At 41.2% G+C, this 18,805-nt stretch overlaps 1 protein-coding gene across 1 annotated transcript; it reads left to right on the top strand.

The window, feature by feature from the left end:
- Positions 1-1,037: 1,037 nt before the first annotated feature.
- On the top strand, positions 1,038-18,594 carry DUSP11 (dual specificity phosphatase 11; the record flags this gene model as incomplete). The annotated part of the gene is made up of 5 exons (XM_081253882.1): positions 1,038-1,346; positions 2,755-2,830; positions 6,487-6,725; positions 6,953-7,135; positions 18,210-18,594. The coding sequence occupies exons 1-5, from the start codon at positions 1,105-1,107 to the stop codon at positions 18,592-18,594; spliced, it is 1,125 nt and encodes a 374-aa protein (XP_081110008.1). The 5' UTR covers positions 1,038-1,104.
- Between the last annotated feature and the right edge of the window lie 211 nt (positions 18,595-18,805).

Raw genomic sequence — 18,805 nt, forward strand, 5'->3', positions numbered from 1 at the left:
GTTAAAGCTAGTGATCTTTTTACTCATTCCTTCATTCATTCGTTCATTCAATAATTCTGACCTTCCTGACTCAGTTTACCCAGCTCAAATGGTTGTGAAGATTACTAACAGTGTATGTAAGATACTTTCAGAAATTAGAAACTAAAAGGTAAAACTAACAAAAAAACACTTGTTATTATAAATAAGAATGGAATTTAGTATGCTATTATACCTTCAGACCTACTGTAGGACATGCTGTTTTTTGCTCTCCCACTTGTGGCAGGATTCATAGTTTTTCTAACAGGTACAGATCCCTATGCCTGATACTGTGAGGAAATGTTATACTTGAGCTCCACTCTTATCTCTCTCAGGCTGTTTTTGGTATTGTCTAAAATGTAAATACATACTGTCAACCAACCTCCAGCATGATACCAGGCACATAATAGAAACCCAATAAATGTTTCACTATGAGTGGAGTATAACTTGATAGAATATTTTTGAAGGTTGATTAGGCAGATTAGATTGATTGAAAATCTTTCAATATTTTAAGTTTGCATCTCTTTCATTCCAGAAATTCTACGTCTAGAAATGTATATATAGCTCTACACATGTATATAGAGGTTCACATTGCAGCCTATCTGTAACAGAGGCCAAAAACAAAAAAACAAACAAAATACCCCCAAACTGAAAACAACTAAAAGTCCATCAATATTGGACTGGCCATGTAAATTATGTAATGTGACGCAGCTATTAAAGAGAATAGAATGGATGTACGCAAAAATGGACTGGGAAAATCACTATCCAAGACAGATTGTAGACTGTGTATAGGATACTGCTCTTCTATAAAATACAGGATATCCGTTTCGTAGAAGGACATACAAGATAGAACAAGTGTGAATGTAAGCACTTGGGAAATACCTGAAAGAACCACACAAGAAACTGGGAGAGTGGGACAACTTTCCATGTCCCGTATGAGTGGAATTCTGAAGGGTACACACACGAACTAATGAACTTCTGCGACCGGCCTCTGGCTAACGAGGGAAATTGCAGGTGTCAGAGTCCTCTTTCCTAATGAAGCGTCTCAGTCGGCCAGCGTGAGGACGTCATCTGGACGGGCGGTGGCGCATGCGCAGTACAAGGAGGTGCACGAGCTGTGTGGGCTTGCGCCTAGGCGCTTGTGGCTCGGGGCCTTGTGCTGGCACCGGGGCCGCTGGGTTGGCGACTTTGGCACTCTTGGCGTTGGGTGGGCGGCATGTTGGGGGTGACATGAGCCAGTGGCACCATGCCCGTGGGCACCGGGGTCAGTGTCGCGGCTTTTCCGGAGGTTCGTCGGCCAGGAGGAAGGGCGGAAAGCACATCCCGGAAAGGTAATACGCCTTGGCCCCTGGGCTTTTGCTGGTGGAGCTCAGAGCCCCTGGGCCTGGGCTTCGTCTCTTGTGCTGTCTCCTGTCACTGTTGCCCCCGCGCGCTGCCCCGTCCGCGCTGTGCTAGGGGGTATTGGTCATCTCGTGGCTCAGTTCACAGTGGCTGAAAGGGACAGTGTGAGATGTTCTGATTTCCCCCCCATCATTTTAAAACGGAGGCTCTGGCCATTGCTCCTCGGGTAAAATGCAGAGGGACTGCTTTTTAAGATGGGACTGTCAGTGTTGGGGATGCTCCTTAATTACCAAAATGGAAGCCCCTTCAATTCCTCAAGCTGTGTTGTTTTGGCAGAGAAAGTGTGAGTAAGAGGAACTGGAACTAAGTTTGAGTGAAAAAACGCACGGGTACTGCCGAATTTTCCATCGAAACAGTTGATTTGTGTTGTCTCTAGGAATTATAAAGGGCGTACTGTTGCTTCCTAACCGGTGTCATTTGAGAGATCTACCTCTGTACGTTCAAATGATTAATTTTGAGACTTTGCTCATGTGTGCAGTAAACCCTTTAATTCCCTAAGATCTTCCTTTCCTCCATCTCAAAGCCCATTAAGCCCGCTTCAGTTTATCTCCTGCATTTTTTTGAATCTGTCAACTCTTCCTCAACCTGCTAATACTGAACTTGCCTGTCTGTTGCAATTAGGTCCTAACTAGTGTCCATATTTCTTGTTTCCTTCCAATCCATTCTTCACACAAGAAACCTTAAAAGCAAGTTGGAACATTGCTCATGGACAGCACTCAAAAACATTGTTTTGAGAATAGAAAACAAACTGTTGGCCTTTAAGACTCTGTGTGGTCTAGAATCCTCTCTGCTTCTCTAGCCCCATCTTGTGCCATTATTGCCCTCACTTTCTATGCTTCAGATACACTGAATTAACCTTAGTTCTCACTCATCTTACAGAAGTCAGTTCAGATATTATTGCTCACTGTGATTCCTAGCATTAAGGAATTTTATTATCAGGTTTTGTATGAGGACTAAAACTAAACTGTGAAGTGGAAGAATTGAGTTCTAACTCTTTCAGTCAACATGCATGTATTAATGATACCATAGTAGTCAACACTGGGCTAGATTTTATCAGGGATACAGAAGTTCTGGCCATCGCTGGGTTTAGATATCCCTTATTTGTTTAGACCTTTGCATTGTTTTGTTGCCTTTCATCTGCTTTCAAGATGGGAAAACAGGAACAAGGGAAGCATAGCTTATTACAAGGTGGGGTTGAATAAGTGTAGCAGCAAAATGCAAAGCAGAAAGAAGAGGGACCTACTATAGAGGGATATGATTTCCATTTTCAGGGCGCATTCATCCTATGCAGGGAAACAGCCTAACATAAAATTTGCCTAACAAAGAATATATTAATAGTTGGCAAGACTATCTCCCAGTTGGACAGCGGATGCCTGGGACTCGTTTCATTGCTTTCAAAGTTCCTTTAAAAAAGGTAAGCAAAAGTTAATACCGTATTCTTCCAGAAATCTTTTTTTTAATATTTGTTATATTTTATTGATTGATTTTTTTTTTTTTGGTTGCGCCAGGTCTTCGTTGCAGCCGGTGGGCTCTTTAGTTGTGGCATGCAAACTCTTAGTTGTGGCATGCATGTGGGATCTAGTTCCATGACCAGGTAACGAACCCGGGCCCCCTACATTGGGAGTGTGGAGACTTTAGCCAGTGCACCACCAGGGAAGTCCCCCAGATCCTTTTTTCTGATCCATTTCTTCCAGGGTCATAAACTCCTTTAGGCTGATGCTGTATGAGGCCTATTCTTTTGAGCTATCCTATTTGGTTCCTCTCAGCTGAGTTGCTAGGCGAGTCTGGCTAGGTGTTGGATGGTAGACCAAAACTAGAATTTGATCCAGATATGGCAGCAGCGGCTCCTGATCCAGCTCCGTCCCCTTGCCAAAGCTAGCCCAGTCAGACTTGTGAGGCAGGGAGATGTCATCCGCAGTGGGGGACTTAAGGCACTTCCTCATCTTCCAGGGCTTGAGTGTGTGATCTGTGTGCTGTTTTGAGAGTCTTCCAGCCTCATTCTTCTTTTTTTTTAATTAATTTTTTTTAATTTATTTTTGAATTTTAAAAATTTATTTATTTTTATACAGCAGGTTCTTATTAGTTATCTAGTTTATACATATTAGTGTATATATGTCAATCCCAATCTTCCAATTCATCTCACCACCACCGACCCCCGCCCTTCCTCGCTTTCCCCCCTTGGTGTCCATACGTTTGTTCTCTACATCTGTGTCTCTATTTCTACCTTGCAAACCGGTTCATCTGTACCATTTTTCTAGATTCCACATATATGCATTAATATACAATATTTGTTTTTCTCTTTCTGACTTACTTCACTCTGTATGACAGTCTCTAGGTCCGTCCATGTCTCTACAAATGACCCAATTTCGTTCTTTTTTATCTCTGAGTAATATTCCATTGTATATACATACCACATCTTCTTTATCCTTTCATCTGTTAATGGGCATTTAGGTTGCTTCCATGACCTACCTATTGTGAATAGTGCTGCCTTGAACATTGGGGTGCCTATGTCTTTTTGAATTATGGTTGTCTCTGGGTATATGCCCAGTAGTCGGATTGCTGGATCATGTGGTAATTCTATTGTTAGTTATTAAGGAACCTCCATACTGTTCTCCATAGTGGCTGTATCAGTTTACATTCCCACCAGCAGTGCGAGAGGGTTCCCTTTCTTCACACCCTCTCCAGCATTTGTTGTTTGTAGATTTTCTGATGATGCCCATTCTAACCAGTGTGAGGTGATACCTCATTGTAGTATTGAGTTGCATTTCTTTAATAATTAGTGATGTTGAGCAGCTTTTCATGTGCCGCTTGGCCATCTGTATGTCTTTGGAGAAATGTTTATTTAGGTCTTCTGCCCATTTTTTGATTGGGTTGTTTGTTTTTTTTAATAGTGAGCTGCATGACCTATTTATATATTTTGGAGATTAATCCTTTGTTGATTTGTTTGCAAATATTTTCTCCCATTCTGAGGGTTGTCTTTTCATCTTGTTTATACTTTCCTTTGCTGCGCAAAAGCTTTTAAGTTTCATTAGGTCCCATTTGTTTATTTCTTTATTTTTAATGCTGCATTGTTCCTTTGCTCACTGATGAACATATAAAAGTCAGAAGTTTTTGATATTATAAAACATGAAAGTAATGAACATTCCTGTGTGAGCACCTTTGAATATATATGCTTTGTCTCAGTTAACTTCACTCAGAATGGGACTTCTGCATCAAAGAGTTTATGCCCTTATGCTTTTGGTGGATGTTGCTACACTGTACCAGTTTTTGGTTGTTCATGCAGGAAATACTTATTGAGCACATGTTCTGTTTAAGCACTGTGCTGGGTGCTAGCAAAAAGACTTGTGAAATTTTGTGAGTGAAGAGACTTGACCTGCCCTTTGTGAATTCTAAGAGTCCAGAGAGGGAACAGATATTCAAGGATCATACTCTGCATGTAGAATTACAACTCTGACAAGTGCCAAGGAGAGGAACATGGTACCATGAGAGCATATTTTAGGGAGGATTTGATCTCATCATGGAGATTAGAGAAGGTTTATTTAGGGATGTTTCAGCTGATATCTGAAGGATGAGTAGGTAGTAACCAGATAGGGACGCTGGGGAGAGATTTCTGAGCATAAGGAATAGCAAAAGACCCTATAAGAGGAAAGCATATGCTGTGTTGGAGGAACTGGCCAGGAAGGTGGGGCTGTTGGGGGAGCATGTGATTATAATGGAGCTACAAGGTGGGTAGGAGCTCGATCGTGCAGGCTTATGTTTAAGGTTTCAGACTTTAAGAGTAATAGAAAACCACTGAACATTTTTTGTTGAAGGTGAGTGTGTGGAACATACCCAACTGCATTTTCAACCTATCATTTTGCTACCGAGTGGAGAATACACTGCAGGGAGAAAGAGTGGAAGCGAGGAAACAAGGTAGGAGACTTTTGTAGAAATTGGGCATAAATGGTGGCTTGGACCAGTGTATGGTGGTCATTTTGGTGGAAAGATGTGGACAGATTCTAGAGGTACGTAGGCAGTATCATTGTTAGCACTGGTGGTGGGTTGAGGATGAGGGCGAGGGAGAAATAGCTGTCAGTGCTGGTGATTCCTAAGTTTCTGGCTCCTATGGTTGGTTAGATAGGGTTTTTTAGATATGATGTTAATATTTATCCTAATTTGTCTTTTGTTATTTGTTGGTTCTTGATGAATACTCTGTCCTATTAAGTCTCCTGTTTTTAGCGTACAGAGCATTTTCACCGAAACTGACTGTTGCATGTTATCACATAACTTTTTACCATCTGCCAGTTTGATCCTGTATTTTATTCTCTTTCATTTATTAATTAAATTGTTGTATTAATGTAAATAGTTATATTCATAGGTTTTCTAAAGTTGCGTTATCCTTGAGTCCTTAGAATAACACCTTTTTGTAGTCATGGCGTATATCATTCTTTAATAATTATTGATTCCATGTTCTGATATTTTCTTAGTATTTTTATATCTATATTTGTAAAGTGAAATTGGACCTTTTTTGCAAAAACTTGATTTTCTTTTCTTTTTATTTACAAATGACTCGAATTTTGTTGTTTTGTAGATATTTGATTGATGTAGAAGGCATGTGGCCAGATGATGCAATTGGATGTAAGTATAAGGGTTGTCACTACTTTTCCATTTTTATAAAATTTGAAGGTAGAAGTGTAGGGGAATTTCTCAAATTTTGGAAAAAGAGAAAAGTTTGTAATTCACTTGTTCTGACATAAGATAACCTTTTACCAAAAATTTTTAAAGGGATGTACCTGGAAATAGTGAGATATAACAGCCTGAATAATTAGTCAGTGGATTTCAGCATTTTCTTTTCTTTTTTAAATTTAATTAATTAATTAATTAACTTTTGGCTGCGTTTTGTCTTCGTTGCTGTGTGGGCTTTCTCTAGTTGCCACAGTCAGAGGCTACTCTTTGTTGTGGTACGTGGTCCTCTCATTGCAGTGGCTTCTCGTTGTGGAGCTCGGGCTTTAGGCACTCACGCTTCAGTAGTTGTGGCATGCAGGCTTCAGTAGTTGTGGTGCATGTGCTTTGTTGCTCCGTGGCATGTGGGATCCTCCCGGACCAGGGCTCAAACCCCTGTCCCCTGTATTGGCAGGTGGATTCTTAACCACTGTGCCACCAGGGAAGTCTCTGGATTTCAGCTTTTATCTGCTTTCTCTGGGAAAGATTTGCTTTTTGTACAGTTATTTCTATCAGTTCATCCGCTCCTCAGTATTTGATAGGAGCCGTGGACATTGCTTAGAAAGACAAAACTACATTGAAGACCCTCAGAATGGTCCCATCAGAAAGTAAATTGCATTTTATATGTGAAATTTGTGGTTAGGAAGATCTATTTTTATGTCATTTAAGTTGCAAATATCCCTTCTTCTTGTAGCTTGTTTACTTGCTCGACGAAACCTAAACAAATAGGAATGGGGGAGGATGGAGTTGTTATTTTCACGGGCCAAAATATTGTCACTAAATTGGCTACTGAATTTGCAGACCAGTAATATTTTGTGGAAACATTCTGTTTCAGGAATCGGGATTCCAGTGTATCCAGAGCAAGTGGTTTTCACGACTCAGCGCATATGATGGAACCAGTTCACACAGCTAATAAGTCTGTTAACCAAGAACAGAAGTATAACCTACATCAGACCCCAGGTTACCCAACATCTCGGCATTTCCATACCCAGACCCAAGATTTTCAGCTATCAGAAAGGTATCTCTGCTTTCCCTTTTTCTAGAATTGAAATAGAAATTAATATTATAAATTAGTGCGAACACATTATAATGTGAAGAATTGGTGTTTTCTTGCTGATCAGTGTCATCCAGGAGGTATTGTTTGTTCCATATTTTGCATTTAGGGCTGGAAAATCAAGTATAGGAGGGGGAATAGGTGATTTTTCAGAGGCAGTTGGGAAGAGGACTTAGAAACTTTCATTGATTCTTTTTTTTTTTTAATGTTTTATTTTATTTTATTTTATTTATTTATTTATTTATTTTTGCGGTACGCAGGCCTCTCACTGTTGTGGCCTCTCCCGTTGTGGAGCACAGGCTCCGGACGTGCAGGCTCAGCAGCCATGGCTTACGGGCCTAGCCGCTCCGCGGCATGTGGGATCATCCTGAAGCAGGGCACGAACCTGTGTCCCCTGCATCGGCAGGCAGACTCTCAACCACTGCGCCACCAGGGAAGCCCCTCATTGATTCTTAAACTTAGTTTAAGCCAATAATTTGTTGTGAGTGTTCACAAAGGATCTCACATTCTTAGGCTGCAGTAATAGTGGTGTAGTTTCCAGAATAAAGAAGGTTGCTTTGTTTAAAGAGTAAATACAAATTATAGGGGAAATGGTAACATTCCTGTAGAGAAACTTGCAAAGGGGTTGAACACATAAATCACAAACATACTTTCACTTGGGAAACAGGAAAAACCTCAGTACAATTAAAACAACAACAGTTTTTGCTATTTTGCTATTACTTTAGCAAGTTTTTGACAAGGTAGTCCAGTGTATTGATTGTCAGGCTGGACCTGGGTTTGCATCCTGGCTCTGCTGTTCACCCTGTATGTGATCTTGAGTAAGATCTCTAAATTCCTATTTTCTTATCAGTTAGATGGAAATTTTAATAATATTATAAATAAAATTTTAATAACATATACCTTGGGATTGTTGTTGATTATTACATGAGTTAATAAAGTACTTTAGCACATTGTAAACTTTCAGTTTTCAAAAAGATGTTTTGGCATTTTTAGCAGATGTAAACATTTCAAAAAGGTGTTGCTTGTGTTGCCAGCGGCACTGAAAAATGGTATAGCCCTTTAGAAACATAACTGTAATAGCCATAAAAATGTTCATACCTGGTAATTCCACCATGAGGCTACAGAAATACTTAAAAATATGGGAAAATCTACATGCATTTAATCATTCAGCACATTTCTCAAACTCCCTACTATGTATCAGACTCTGGACTAGGTGCTTACGATACAGTATATATGTTCTGGGATGTTAATGCCAGCATTATTTACAGTATTGGAAAAATTGGTAGCAGCTTGCATTTCTAACGATGAAGAATAGCTAAGTAAATTATTATATCCATACTATGATATTTTATAAAGCCATTGAAAGTGATAGCTTACTTATGATAAGTGAAAATTATAGGTTATGATTCAGCAGTCAAAAAAAGATGCTGGGGGGCCTCCCTGGTGGCGCGGTGGTTGGGAGTCCGCCTGCCGATGCGGGGGATACGGGTTCGTGCCCCGGTCCGGGAGGATCCCATATGCCGCGGAGCGGCTGGGCCTGTGAGCCATGGCCGCTGAGCCTGCGCATCCAGAGCCTGCGCATCCGGAGCCTGTGCTCCGCGGCGGGAGAGGCCACAACAGTGGGAGGCCCGCATGCCGCAAAAAAAAAAAAAAAAAAAAAAAAAATGCTGGGGGAAAGAGACCAAAAGTAAATATTAACCAGTTTACTTAGATTAAGTGGGATTGAGGGGTTTTTGGGGGTGTTTACTTTTCTCAGATTTCCAAATTTTCTTTTGTCTGATTATATTAGATTTACTGATGTTGCTTTTGAAACAATTAAATTTTAATTTTCCAAATTTGCTGCATATGCCATGGTTAGATTTCTACATTTTATAATTAATTTATATATGTATTTACTTATAAAGTGAAAGTAGGTTCCTGGTTTCAAAAATAAGTAGCTTATTCTGTTTCATGTCAGCCCTGCCACACTTGGAGAGAATGTATCTGATTAGAATAGTATGGGCACTTATCTCTATAGGGAAAGGTGGAAAGGCTTCTGGGAACCTACAGTGTGCCAAGGCATTGTGGTAGGTAATTGAAGTATATCATCTTAATTTACCTTCAAAACAATCCATGAAGATGGAAAGTATTGTTAGCTCTATTTATAAAGAACTAAGAAATCTAAAGATTAAGCAATTTTTTTTTTTTTTTTGCGGTACGCAGGCCTCTCACTGTTGTGGCCTCTCCCATTGCAGAGCACAGGCTCCGGATGCACAGGCCCAGTGGCCATGGCTCATGGGCCCAGCCACTCCGCGGCATGTGGGATCTTCCCGGACCGGGGCACGAACCCCTGTCCCCTGCATCGGCAAGCGGACTCTCAACCACTGCGCCACCAGGGAAGCCCAGATTAAGCAATTTTATCTGCTAAAATCACACAGGTAGAAAACAGTAGAACCAGAGTGTCTATGTATAATTTTATAAAGCTTATTATATATACTTATTAAAACTAATAATGGTGTATTACTTTTGTTTTGTTTAAGAAAATTTTCACAGAATCAGAACATTTACCAGAGAAGCCATATTCCTCCTCCTGTTCCCCATGGAGAGGACTGTTTACAAAGGAGGTACTCTTGGAATGTAGAGCCAAACGCCAGTCAAGCAGCACAGAACAGAAGGTGTTATCCTGGCAGTTACTACAGACTACCCTATCCGACCTATTATAGATGGACCAAGTGACACAAGCCTACCCTGGAAATCTACCTGGAGACAGAACAGGACTGAAGACAGCCAGAGTGACTTTTTATAAGATCAGGTCAAATGAGGTTTATAATCTATTTTAGTGCTCCCTTGTGTGTTCGAGCTTAAGGAAAAATTATATTGATACTTAGCTCTGCTGATAAATTTGCAGTATTTACAACAGTAAAGGAAATAGTCTGTCATTCCAGTCTTAAGTTTTTTTAAAGGAGGATGATATTTTAGAACTGATAAAAAGTAATAAAGAACATGCCTTGTAAATTATTTTTAAAAATTCTATCTTCCTTTTCTGGTGTATTTCCTTCTGACTAGACTTGTAATGTTTGAGTGTGTGTGTGTGTGTGTGTGTATGTATGTATGTATGTATGTGTGTGTGTGTGCACAGAAAATTTTTAGTGTTTCTGTCATGTTCTGTTATTACCCAATCATCAGGGTATCTCCTCCCTGCCAAACTGTTCAAGATTTCTATCAAAATCTACCTAGGAGATAATCTCTTTAGAACCTAATCACTATTTGTAATTAGTTGTAGTATTTTTGTGATTAGACATTTCTTTCTTTCTTTTGGCCGTCTATTGTTGGAGTTGACCAATTTCCTTTCACTGAATTGTCAGATACGCCATCCTACACTGGATAAACTTTTAGGGATTGATTGTCAATTGAGTAGGAGAGACCAGTTGATAAACGTAAATGCTAAATGCTGGGTAATTTACCTGACAGGGTAATTGTTATCAACTGGGTGGAGCTACTCAGAAAACTTGAAAACGTTTATAGACTATAAAGGTTGCTTGATGAACAGAACAGGGTGAGACATTTAAAGCCTGGAATATCTGGGGAGACTTGCATGGCTCCTTGTGTTTTTGCTTCTTTGTTGAACGTAACCTGCCACAGTCTTTCTCCACTTGCCTCTCACAGTGGAATGGTGCCTTGACCTTAACTTTTTCTAAGTTGCCCCTTCTGCTAGTTTTCCTCTGGAACACACAGCTGGATCATGTGGGAGGTGTTAATTATTTTTAGTTGCAGAGGTAGCCAGAAACCTTTGTTTGCTCAAGAAAGGGTCTAACTGTCATGACATCATAAGCCTTGGTAAATATTTGATGAATATTTGGGCAAATTGGCTTCATTGTTTAAGTCTCTGATTTTGAAGCGTTGTATCATGGAAAGTCTGATACTGTATATGATAGTTGTTTTCTCTGTTCTGTGTTATAAATGAACATCATGTGGAACCTGACCCTAAGGAAGTGCTCTAACTCAGCTACTCCCTGGTCTGTGTCTGATGAGCTTAGTCAGGTTGCTACCTTTCATCTAGGTGGTGGCTCAGAAAGTTTTTTCTGCCCACCACATTTAACAGAGATACAAGAGTTCTTCTTGCCAGAGGCTGCTCTGTGGAATTGTTCCTTCGCATACATCATGAACTCTCCCTTGGAAAGATACTGGCGCAGCAAGACAACTGGTGAGGCAAAAAAAGAACCCAGGGACAGGCATGGGAGTCCAGCTAATCTAATAGTTTTAAGGAGTTCCTTGGCAAGCAGTTTCTGAGGAGGACATTGCCAGCAGAAGTGTCATCTTAAGCACTGCCACCTTTGAAAACCTTCTTTGATCGTGTTGTCCTCTCTGTCCTCATCCCATTTCATTTATCAACACAGCTTATTGAAAACCAGTCTCCTTTTTCTATCTCATGTCTCATTTATTCTTCAACACACTGTGTTCCCAGCTTCTGCTCACATCACACCACTGAAAGTCCTCTGGCTAAAGGGACGAGCAACCTTTTTTAAAGGTCTTTAGTGGTCTGTTTAAGCTGTTAAATTTTTTATTTTTATTTAAAAAACACTGGTAAGTATTGGGTTGGCCAAAAAGTTCATTTGGGTTTTTCTGCAGGATGTTACGGAAAACCCAAATGAATTTTTGGCCAACTCAATAGTTGAAAATTCAAATAGTTCTACCGAGATTTCTATGAAAAAGAGTAGTCTTCCCATCAGCACCCCTGCCCTATCCCCTGATTGTCACTCCCCAAAGGCAATCACTTTAAGTATTTTAGCATTATTTTCTAATATTTGCCTCCATATTTAAATACTAGGCTTATATTACCACGTCTTGATTTTTCAGTTTCTGATACTGTCTATTGACTTCCTACTGTGGAAGATGAGAATTTAGCTCTTTCACATCCCCTGTCCACATACACACTTCTGTTCCCCTCATCTTTTCAGGATAGTTATTTCCCAACTTTTGGTTAAATCGGTATTCTGAGTTTATGTTATTTGCTAGGTAAGTATCATTCACCTCTGAACCATCATGTATGAGTATGTCTCCATTCTTACACCATTTTGTCCCCTTCATTTTTGTTTGCGTCTTTTCCTATGAACCTATCACTTATTCATCCTCCAAATCTCTAACACCACTGTAACATTTCTCAGTGTGGATAGGGTAAACACATCAGATTCTTTTTTGTTTGAAATCTTTCCTGGATTGATTGGACTTATTCTCGACCTGTTCTAGGTTGGGCACTGTTTTTAGTTTGCCAGGGCTGCCATAAAAAAGTACCACAGACTGGGTGGCTTAAACAACAAATGTTTTATTTTCTTACAGCCCTGGAGGCCAGAAGTCCAAGATCAAAGTGTTGGCAGGGCTGGTTTCTTCTGAGGCCTCTCTCCTTGACTTGTAAATGGCCGTCTTCTCCCTTGGTCTTCACATGGTCTTCCCTCATGGTCCAGATTTCCTTTTCTTATAAGGATACCCAGTCATATTGGATTAGTGCCCACCCTAATGACCTCATTTAAACTTACCTCTTTAAAGACGCCATCTCCAAGTACAGTCACATTCTGAAGTTAGGACAACTTCAACATAAGACTTTTGCGGGAGCACAGCTCAACACATGACAGGCACGTTGGTTGTTCTCTACACCTGGGGCATAGCTCTTGCCCTGAGATTTCTCTTTGCCTTCACCCTTGTCCTTTCTTATGCCCCTCCTCTGTTTCCTGGATCCACAGCTGCTGCTTTCATGGTTTACTTCCCTGTTTGGTGGAGCATATCCTTCCATGGTTTCCCAAGGATTAATGGGATGTAAATTTTTTGAGGCTTTTGCATGTCTGAAATGGGTTTATTTTATTCTTGCACTGCATTGATAGTTTGATAGACTGTACAATTGTAGGTAAGCACTTTAAAATGCATTTATTCATTGTTTTCCATAGTTCATTGTTGCTGTTTGAAGCCTTGTGCTATTCTGATTCCAGAACTTTTATTTGTGACCTGTAATTTTTCTTTCTGCAAGCTTTAGGATCTTTGTTTCAGGTGTCCTGAAAGTTCATGATATGACTTAGTGTGGGTATTTTTTTAATTCGTAATGCTAGATACTAAGTGAGGTTTTCCAGTCTGGCAGGCTATGTGCATCAGTTCTGGGAAATTTTCTTTTCACTTTATCTTCTCTATTTTCTTTTTGGGGAACTTCTATTAGTTGACTATTGGATTTTCTGAAATGTACCTCTAAGTTATTTATATTTTTTCTTTTATTTTCCATTTTTAATCGTTCCTTTCTTTTTTTTTAAATCACAAGAATTTTCTCAGCTTTATTTCCACCCTTCTGTTGATTGTTTAGGTTTTCTGCTACATATTATATACATATTTTTCTGCTATATGTTTTTTAAAATAATTTTTTTTATTTATTTATTTTTGGCTGCATTGGGTCTTTGTTGCTGCACGCAGGCTTTCTCTAGTTGCGGGGAGCGGGGGCTCCATAGGAGTTTGGGAGTGTTCCTCTCTCTGCTATATTTTGGAAGAGTTTGAGAAGGATAGGTGTTAGCTCTTCTGTAAGTGTTTGATAGAATTCACCTGTGAAGCCATCTGGTCCTGGGATTTGGTTCGTTGGAAGATTTTTAATCACAGTTTCAATTTCAGTGCTTGTGATTGGTCTGTTCATATTTTCTATTTCGTCCTGGTTCAGTCTCAGCAGGGTGTGCATTTCTAAGAATTTGTCCATTTCTTACAGGTTGTCCATTTTATTGGCATAGAGTTGCTTGTAGTAATCTCTCATGATCCTTTGTATTTCTGCAGTGTCAGTTACTTCTTTTCCATTCCTAATTCTATTGATTTGAGTCCTCTCCCTTTTTTTCTTGATGAGTGTGGCTAATGGTTTATCAATTTTGTTTATCTTCTGAAAGAACCAGCTTTTAGTTTTATTTATCTTTGCTATAATTTCCTTCATTTCTTTCTGATCTGATTTTTATGATTTCTTTCCTTCTGCTAACTTTGGGGGTTTTTTGTTCTTCTTTCTCTAATTGCTTTAGGTGCAAGGTTAGGTTGTTTATTTGAGATGTTTCCTGTTTCTTAAGGTAGGATTGTATTGCTATAAATGTCCCTCTTTCATTTGTTTCTAGGTATTTTTTGATTTCCTCTTTGATTTCTTCAGTGATCACTTGGTTATTAAGTAGTGTATTGTTTAGACTCCATGTGGTTGTAGTTTTTACAGATCTTTTCCTGTAATTGATATCTAGTCTCATAGCATTGTGGTCAGAAAAGATACTTGATACGATTTCAATTTTCTTAAATTTACCAAGGCTTGATTTGTGACCCAAGATATGATCTATCCTGGAGAATGTTCCATGAGCACTTGAGAAAAATGTGTATTCTGTTGTTTTTGGATGGAATGTCCTATAAATATCAATTAAATCCATCTTGTTTAATGTATCATTTAAAGACTTGTGTTTCCTTATTTATTTCATTTTGGATGATCTGTCCATTGGTGAAAGTGGGGTGTCAGAGTCCCCTACTATGATTGTGTTACTGTCTATTTCCCCTTTTATGGCTGTTGGTATTTGCCTTATGTTGAGGTGCTCCTATGTTCGGTCCATAAATATTTACAACTGTTATATCTTCTTCTTGGATCGATCCCTTGATCATTATGTAGTGTCCTTCTTTGTCTCTTGTAATAGTCTTTATTTTAACGTCTATTTTGTCTGATATGAGAATTGCTACTCCAGCTTTGTTTTGATTTCCATTTGCATGGAATATCTTTTTCCATCCCCTCACTTTCAGTCTGTATTCGCTAGGTCTGAAGTGGGTCTCTTGTTGACAGCAGGTCTTGTTTTTGTATCCATTCAGCCAGTCTGTGTCTTTTGGTGGGAGCATTTAATCCATTTACATTTAAGGTAATTATCGATATGTATATTCCTATTCCCATTTTCTTAATTGTTTTCGGTTTGTTATTGTAAATCTTTTCCTTCTCTTGTGTTTCTTGTCTAGAGAAGTTCCTTTAGCATTTGTTGTAAAGCTGGTTTGTTGGTGCTGAACTCTCTCGGCTTTTGCTTGTCTGTAAAGGTTTTAATTTCTCCATCAAATCTGAATGAGATCCTTGCTGGGTAGAGTAATCTTGGTTGTAGGTTTTTCTACTTCATCACCTTAAATATGTCCTGCCACTCCCTTCTGGCTTGCAGAGTTTCTGCTGAAAGATCAGCTGTTAACTGTATGGGGATTCCCTTGTGTGTTATTTGTTGTTTTTCCCTTGCTGCTTTTAATATGCTTTCTTTGTATTTAATTTTTGATAGTTTGATTAATATATGTTTTGGCCTGTTTCTCCTTGGATTTATCCTGTATGGGACTCTCTGTGCTTCCTGGACTTGATTAACTATTTCCTTTCCCATATTAGGGAAGTTTTCAACTATAATCTCTTCAAATATTTTCTCAGTCCCTTTCTTTTTCTCTTCTTCTTTTGGGACCCCTATAATTTGAATGTTGGTGCATTTAATGTTGTCCCAGAGGTCTCTGAGACTGTCAGTTCTTTTCATTCTTTTTTCTTTATTCTGCTCTGCAGTAGTTATTTCCACTATTTTATCTTGCAGCTCACTTATCCGTTCTTCTACCTCAGTTATTCTGCTATTGATCCCTTCTAGAGTATTTTAAATTTCATTTATTGTGTTGTTCATCATTGCTTGTTTCATCTTTAGTTCTTCTAGGTCCTTGTTAAATGTTTCTTGCATTTTCTCTATTCTATTTCCAAGTGTGTGGATCATCTTTACTATCATTATTCTGAATTGTTTTTCAGGTAGACTGCCTATTTCCTCTTCATTTGTTAGGTCTGGTGGGTTTTTACCTTGCTCCTTCATCTGCTGAGTGTTTTTCTATGTTTTCATTTTGCTTATCTTACTGTGTTTGGGGTCTCCTTTTCGCAGGCTGCAGGTTCGTAGTTCCCGTTGTTTTTGTTGTCTGTCCACAGTGGCTAAAGTTGGTTCAGTGGGTTGTGTGCGCTTCCTGGTGGAGGGGACTAGTGCCTGTGTTCTGGTGGATGAGGCTGGATCTTGTCTTTCTGGTGGGCAGGTCCATGTCTGGTGGTGTGTTTTGGGGTGTCTGTGGCCTTATTATGATTTTAGGCAGCCTCTCTGCTAATGGGTGGGGTTGTGTTCCTGTCTTGCTAGTTGTTTGGCATAGGGTGTCCAACACTGTAGCTTGCTGGTCGTTGAGTGAAGCTGGGTGTTGGTGTTGAGATGGAGATCTCTGGGAGATTTTCACCATTTGATATTATGTGGAGCTGGGAGGTCTCTTGTGGACCAGTGTCCTGAAGTTGGCTCTCCCACCTCAGAGGCACAGCCCTGATGCCTGGCTGGAGCACCAAGAGCCTTTCATCCACACAACTCAGAAAAAAAGGGAGAAAAAGAAGAAAGGAAAGGAAAGGAAAGGAAAAGAAAGGAAGAAGGAAGAAAGAAAGGAGAAAATAAAATTTAATAAAGTTATTAAAATAAAAAATAATTATTAAAAAAAATTTTTTAAGTAAATTAAAAAAAAAAACAGACAGACAGAAACCTAGGACAAATGGTGAAAGGAAAGCCATACAGACAAAATCTCACACAGAAGCATACACATACGCACTCACAAAAAGAGGAAAAGAGGAAAAAATAATCTATCTTGCTCCCAAAGTCCACCTCCTCAATTTGGGATGATTTCTTGTGTATTCAGGTATTCCACAGATGCAGGATACATCAAGTTGATTGTGGCGCTTTAATCCGCTGCTTCTGAGGCTGCTGGGAGAGATTTCCCTTTCTCTTCTTTGTTTGCACAGCTCCCCGGGGTTCAGCTTTGGATTTGGACCCGCCTCTGCGTGTAGGTCACCTGAGGCCATCTCTTCTTCGCTCAGACAGGACGAGGTTAAAGGAGCCGCTGATTCGGAGGCTCTGGCTCACTCAGGCCGTGGGGAGGTAGGGGTATGGATGCGGGGCAAGCCTGTGACGGCAGAGGCCGGCGTGATGTTGCACCAGCCTGAGGCATGCCGTTTGTTCGCCCGGGGAATTTGTCCCTGGATCACGGGACCCTGGCAGTGGCAGGCTGCAGAAGCTCCCGGGAGGGGAGGTGGGGATAGTGACGTGTGCTTGCACACAGGCTTCTTGGTGGCTGCCGCAGCAGCCTTAGCATCTCATGCCCGTCTCTGGGGTCTGCACTGAGAGCCGCGGCTCACGCCCATCTCTGGAGCTCCTTTAAGCAGCGCTCTTAATCCCCTCTCCTCGTTCACCAGGAAATAAAGAGGGAAGAAAAAGTCTCTTGCCTCTTCAGCAGCTCCAGACTTTTTCCAGAGTCCCTCCCAGTTAGCCGTGGTGCACTAACCCCTTCTGGCTGTGTTCACGCCACCAACCCCAGTCCTTTCCCTGTGATCCGACCGAAGCCCGAGCCTCAGCTCCCAGCCCCCGCCCGCCCCGGCGGCTGAGCAGACAAGCCTCTCGGGCTGGTGAGTGCTGGTCGGCAGCGATCCTCCATGCGGGAACCTCTCCGCTTTGCCCTTGGCAGCCCTGTTGCTGCGCTCTCCTCTGCGGCTCCAAGGCTTCCGCCCTCCGCCACCCACAGTCTCAGCCTGCGAAGGGGCTTCTAGTGTGTGGAAACCTTTCCTCCTTCACAGCTCCCTCCCACTGGTGCAGGTCCCGTCCCTATTCTTTGTCTCTGTTTTTTCTTTTTTCTTTGCCCTACCCAGGTACGTGGGGAGTTTCTTGCCTTTTGGGAGGTCTGAGGTCTTATGCCAGCGTTCAGTCGGTGTTCTATAGGAGCAGTTCCACGTGTAAGATGTATTTGTGATGTATCTGTGGGGAGGAAGGTGATCTCCACGTCCTACTCTTCCGCCATCTTCCTCAACTTCCTACCTGTCTTTTTGTTTAAAGAAAAGTATTGACCAACATGAGCCCCAAGCATAAAAAACATGGAAAATAATTCTCTACAACCTGTTCAGCAGATTACCTCCCCTTTTGGAGGCTGATACACTAAGGATGACAAGTCAAATTTGTGAGCCTGCTGGATGAAGAGGTGGATTCCATTAACGTACTGTCACCTCTCTCTGAAGTACCTCGGGTAGGTCGCCGACTGCGTTCATCTCCAGGAGATCTTTCCCCAGTGAGCGTACCCAGAACAAGAAGCAAACTGAATCCCGCCTGCCTCGAAAAAGAACTGTTGAATCTCGAGCAGCGGAGACGTACGTAGAAGCTCATTGGAGCCAATACTTTTCTTTGCATGGGAAGAAACTGAGGACGTCTCGTCCAATGCCAAGGTGCTTAAGGACCTGGTGGAGACCCACACCCATCCCTCAGCTTCCGGACCCGCCGGAGGAGTCTGGCCTCCTCCCTCGCCCGAAGAGGCGGATGGAGCCCCGGCTCTCCTTCGCGTCCGCTGATGCGAGGCAAGCTGGGGAAAAAGGGTGTGCCGGGAGGGTGGAGAAGGGGCACAGCTGAGGGCGATCTTCTGGAAGTTCAGGGCTTTGTTTCCATGGGGAAGATGTTACGAGAGGAACAGGGACGTGACAGTGAGTCCTTGCTGAGCAAAAGCTGGCCGGGCGGAACGGAAGACACAGTCCCGGCACCCATTTTCTAGACAACAGATGTGATTCTCGGCGTCCTTGTTTATCGAGCACCTCCCGAGGCCTGGCCCTGTGATGCAGCCCGG

The sequence above is a fragment of the Mesoplodon bidens genome, assembly GCF_964165515.1.
Source record: "Mesoplodon bidens genome assembly, chromosome: 14".
Classification (NCBI taxonomy): domain Eukaryota; kingdom Metazoa; phylum Chordata; class Mammalia; order Artiodactyla; family Ziphiidae; genus Mesoplodon; species Mesoplodon bidens.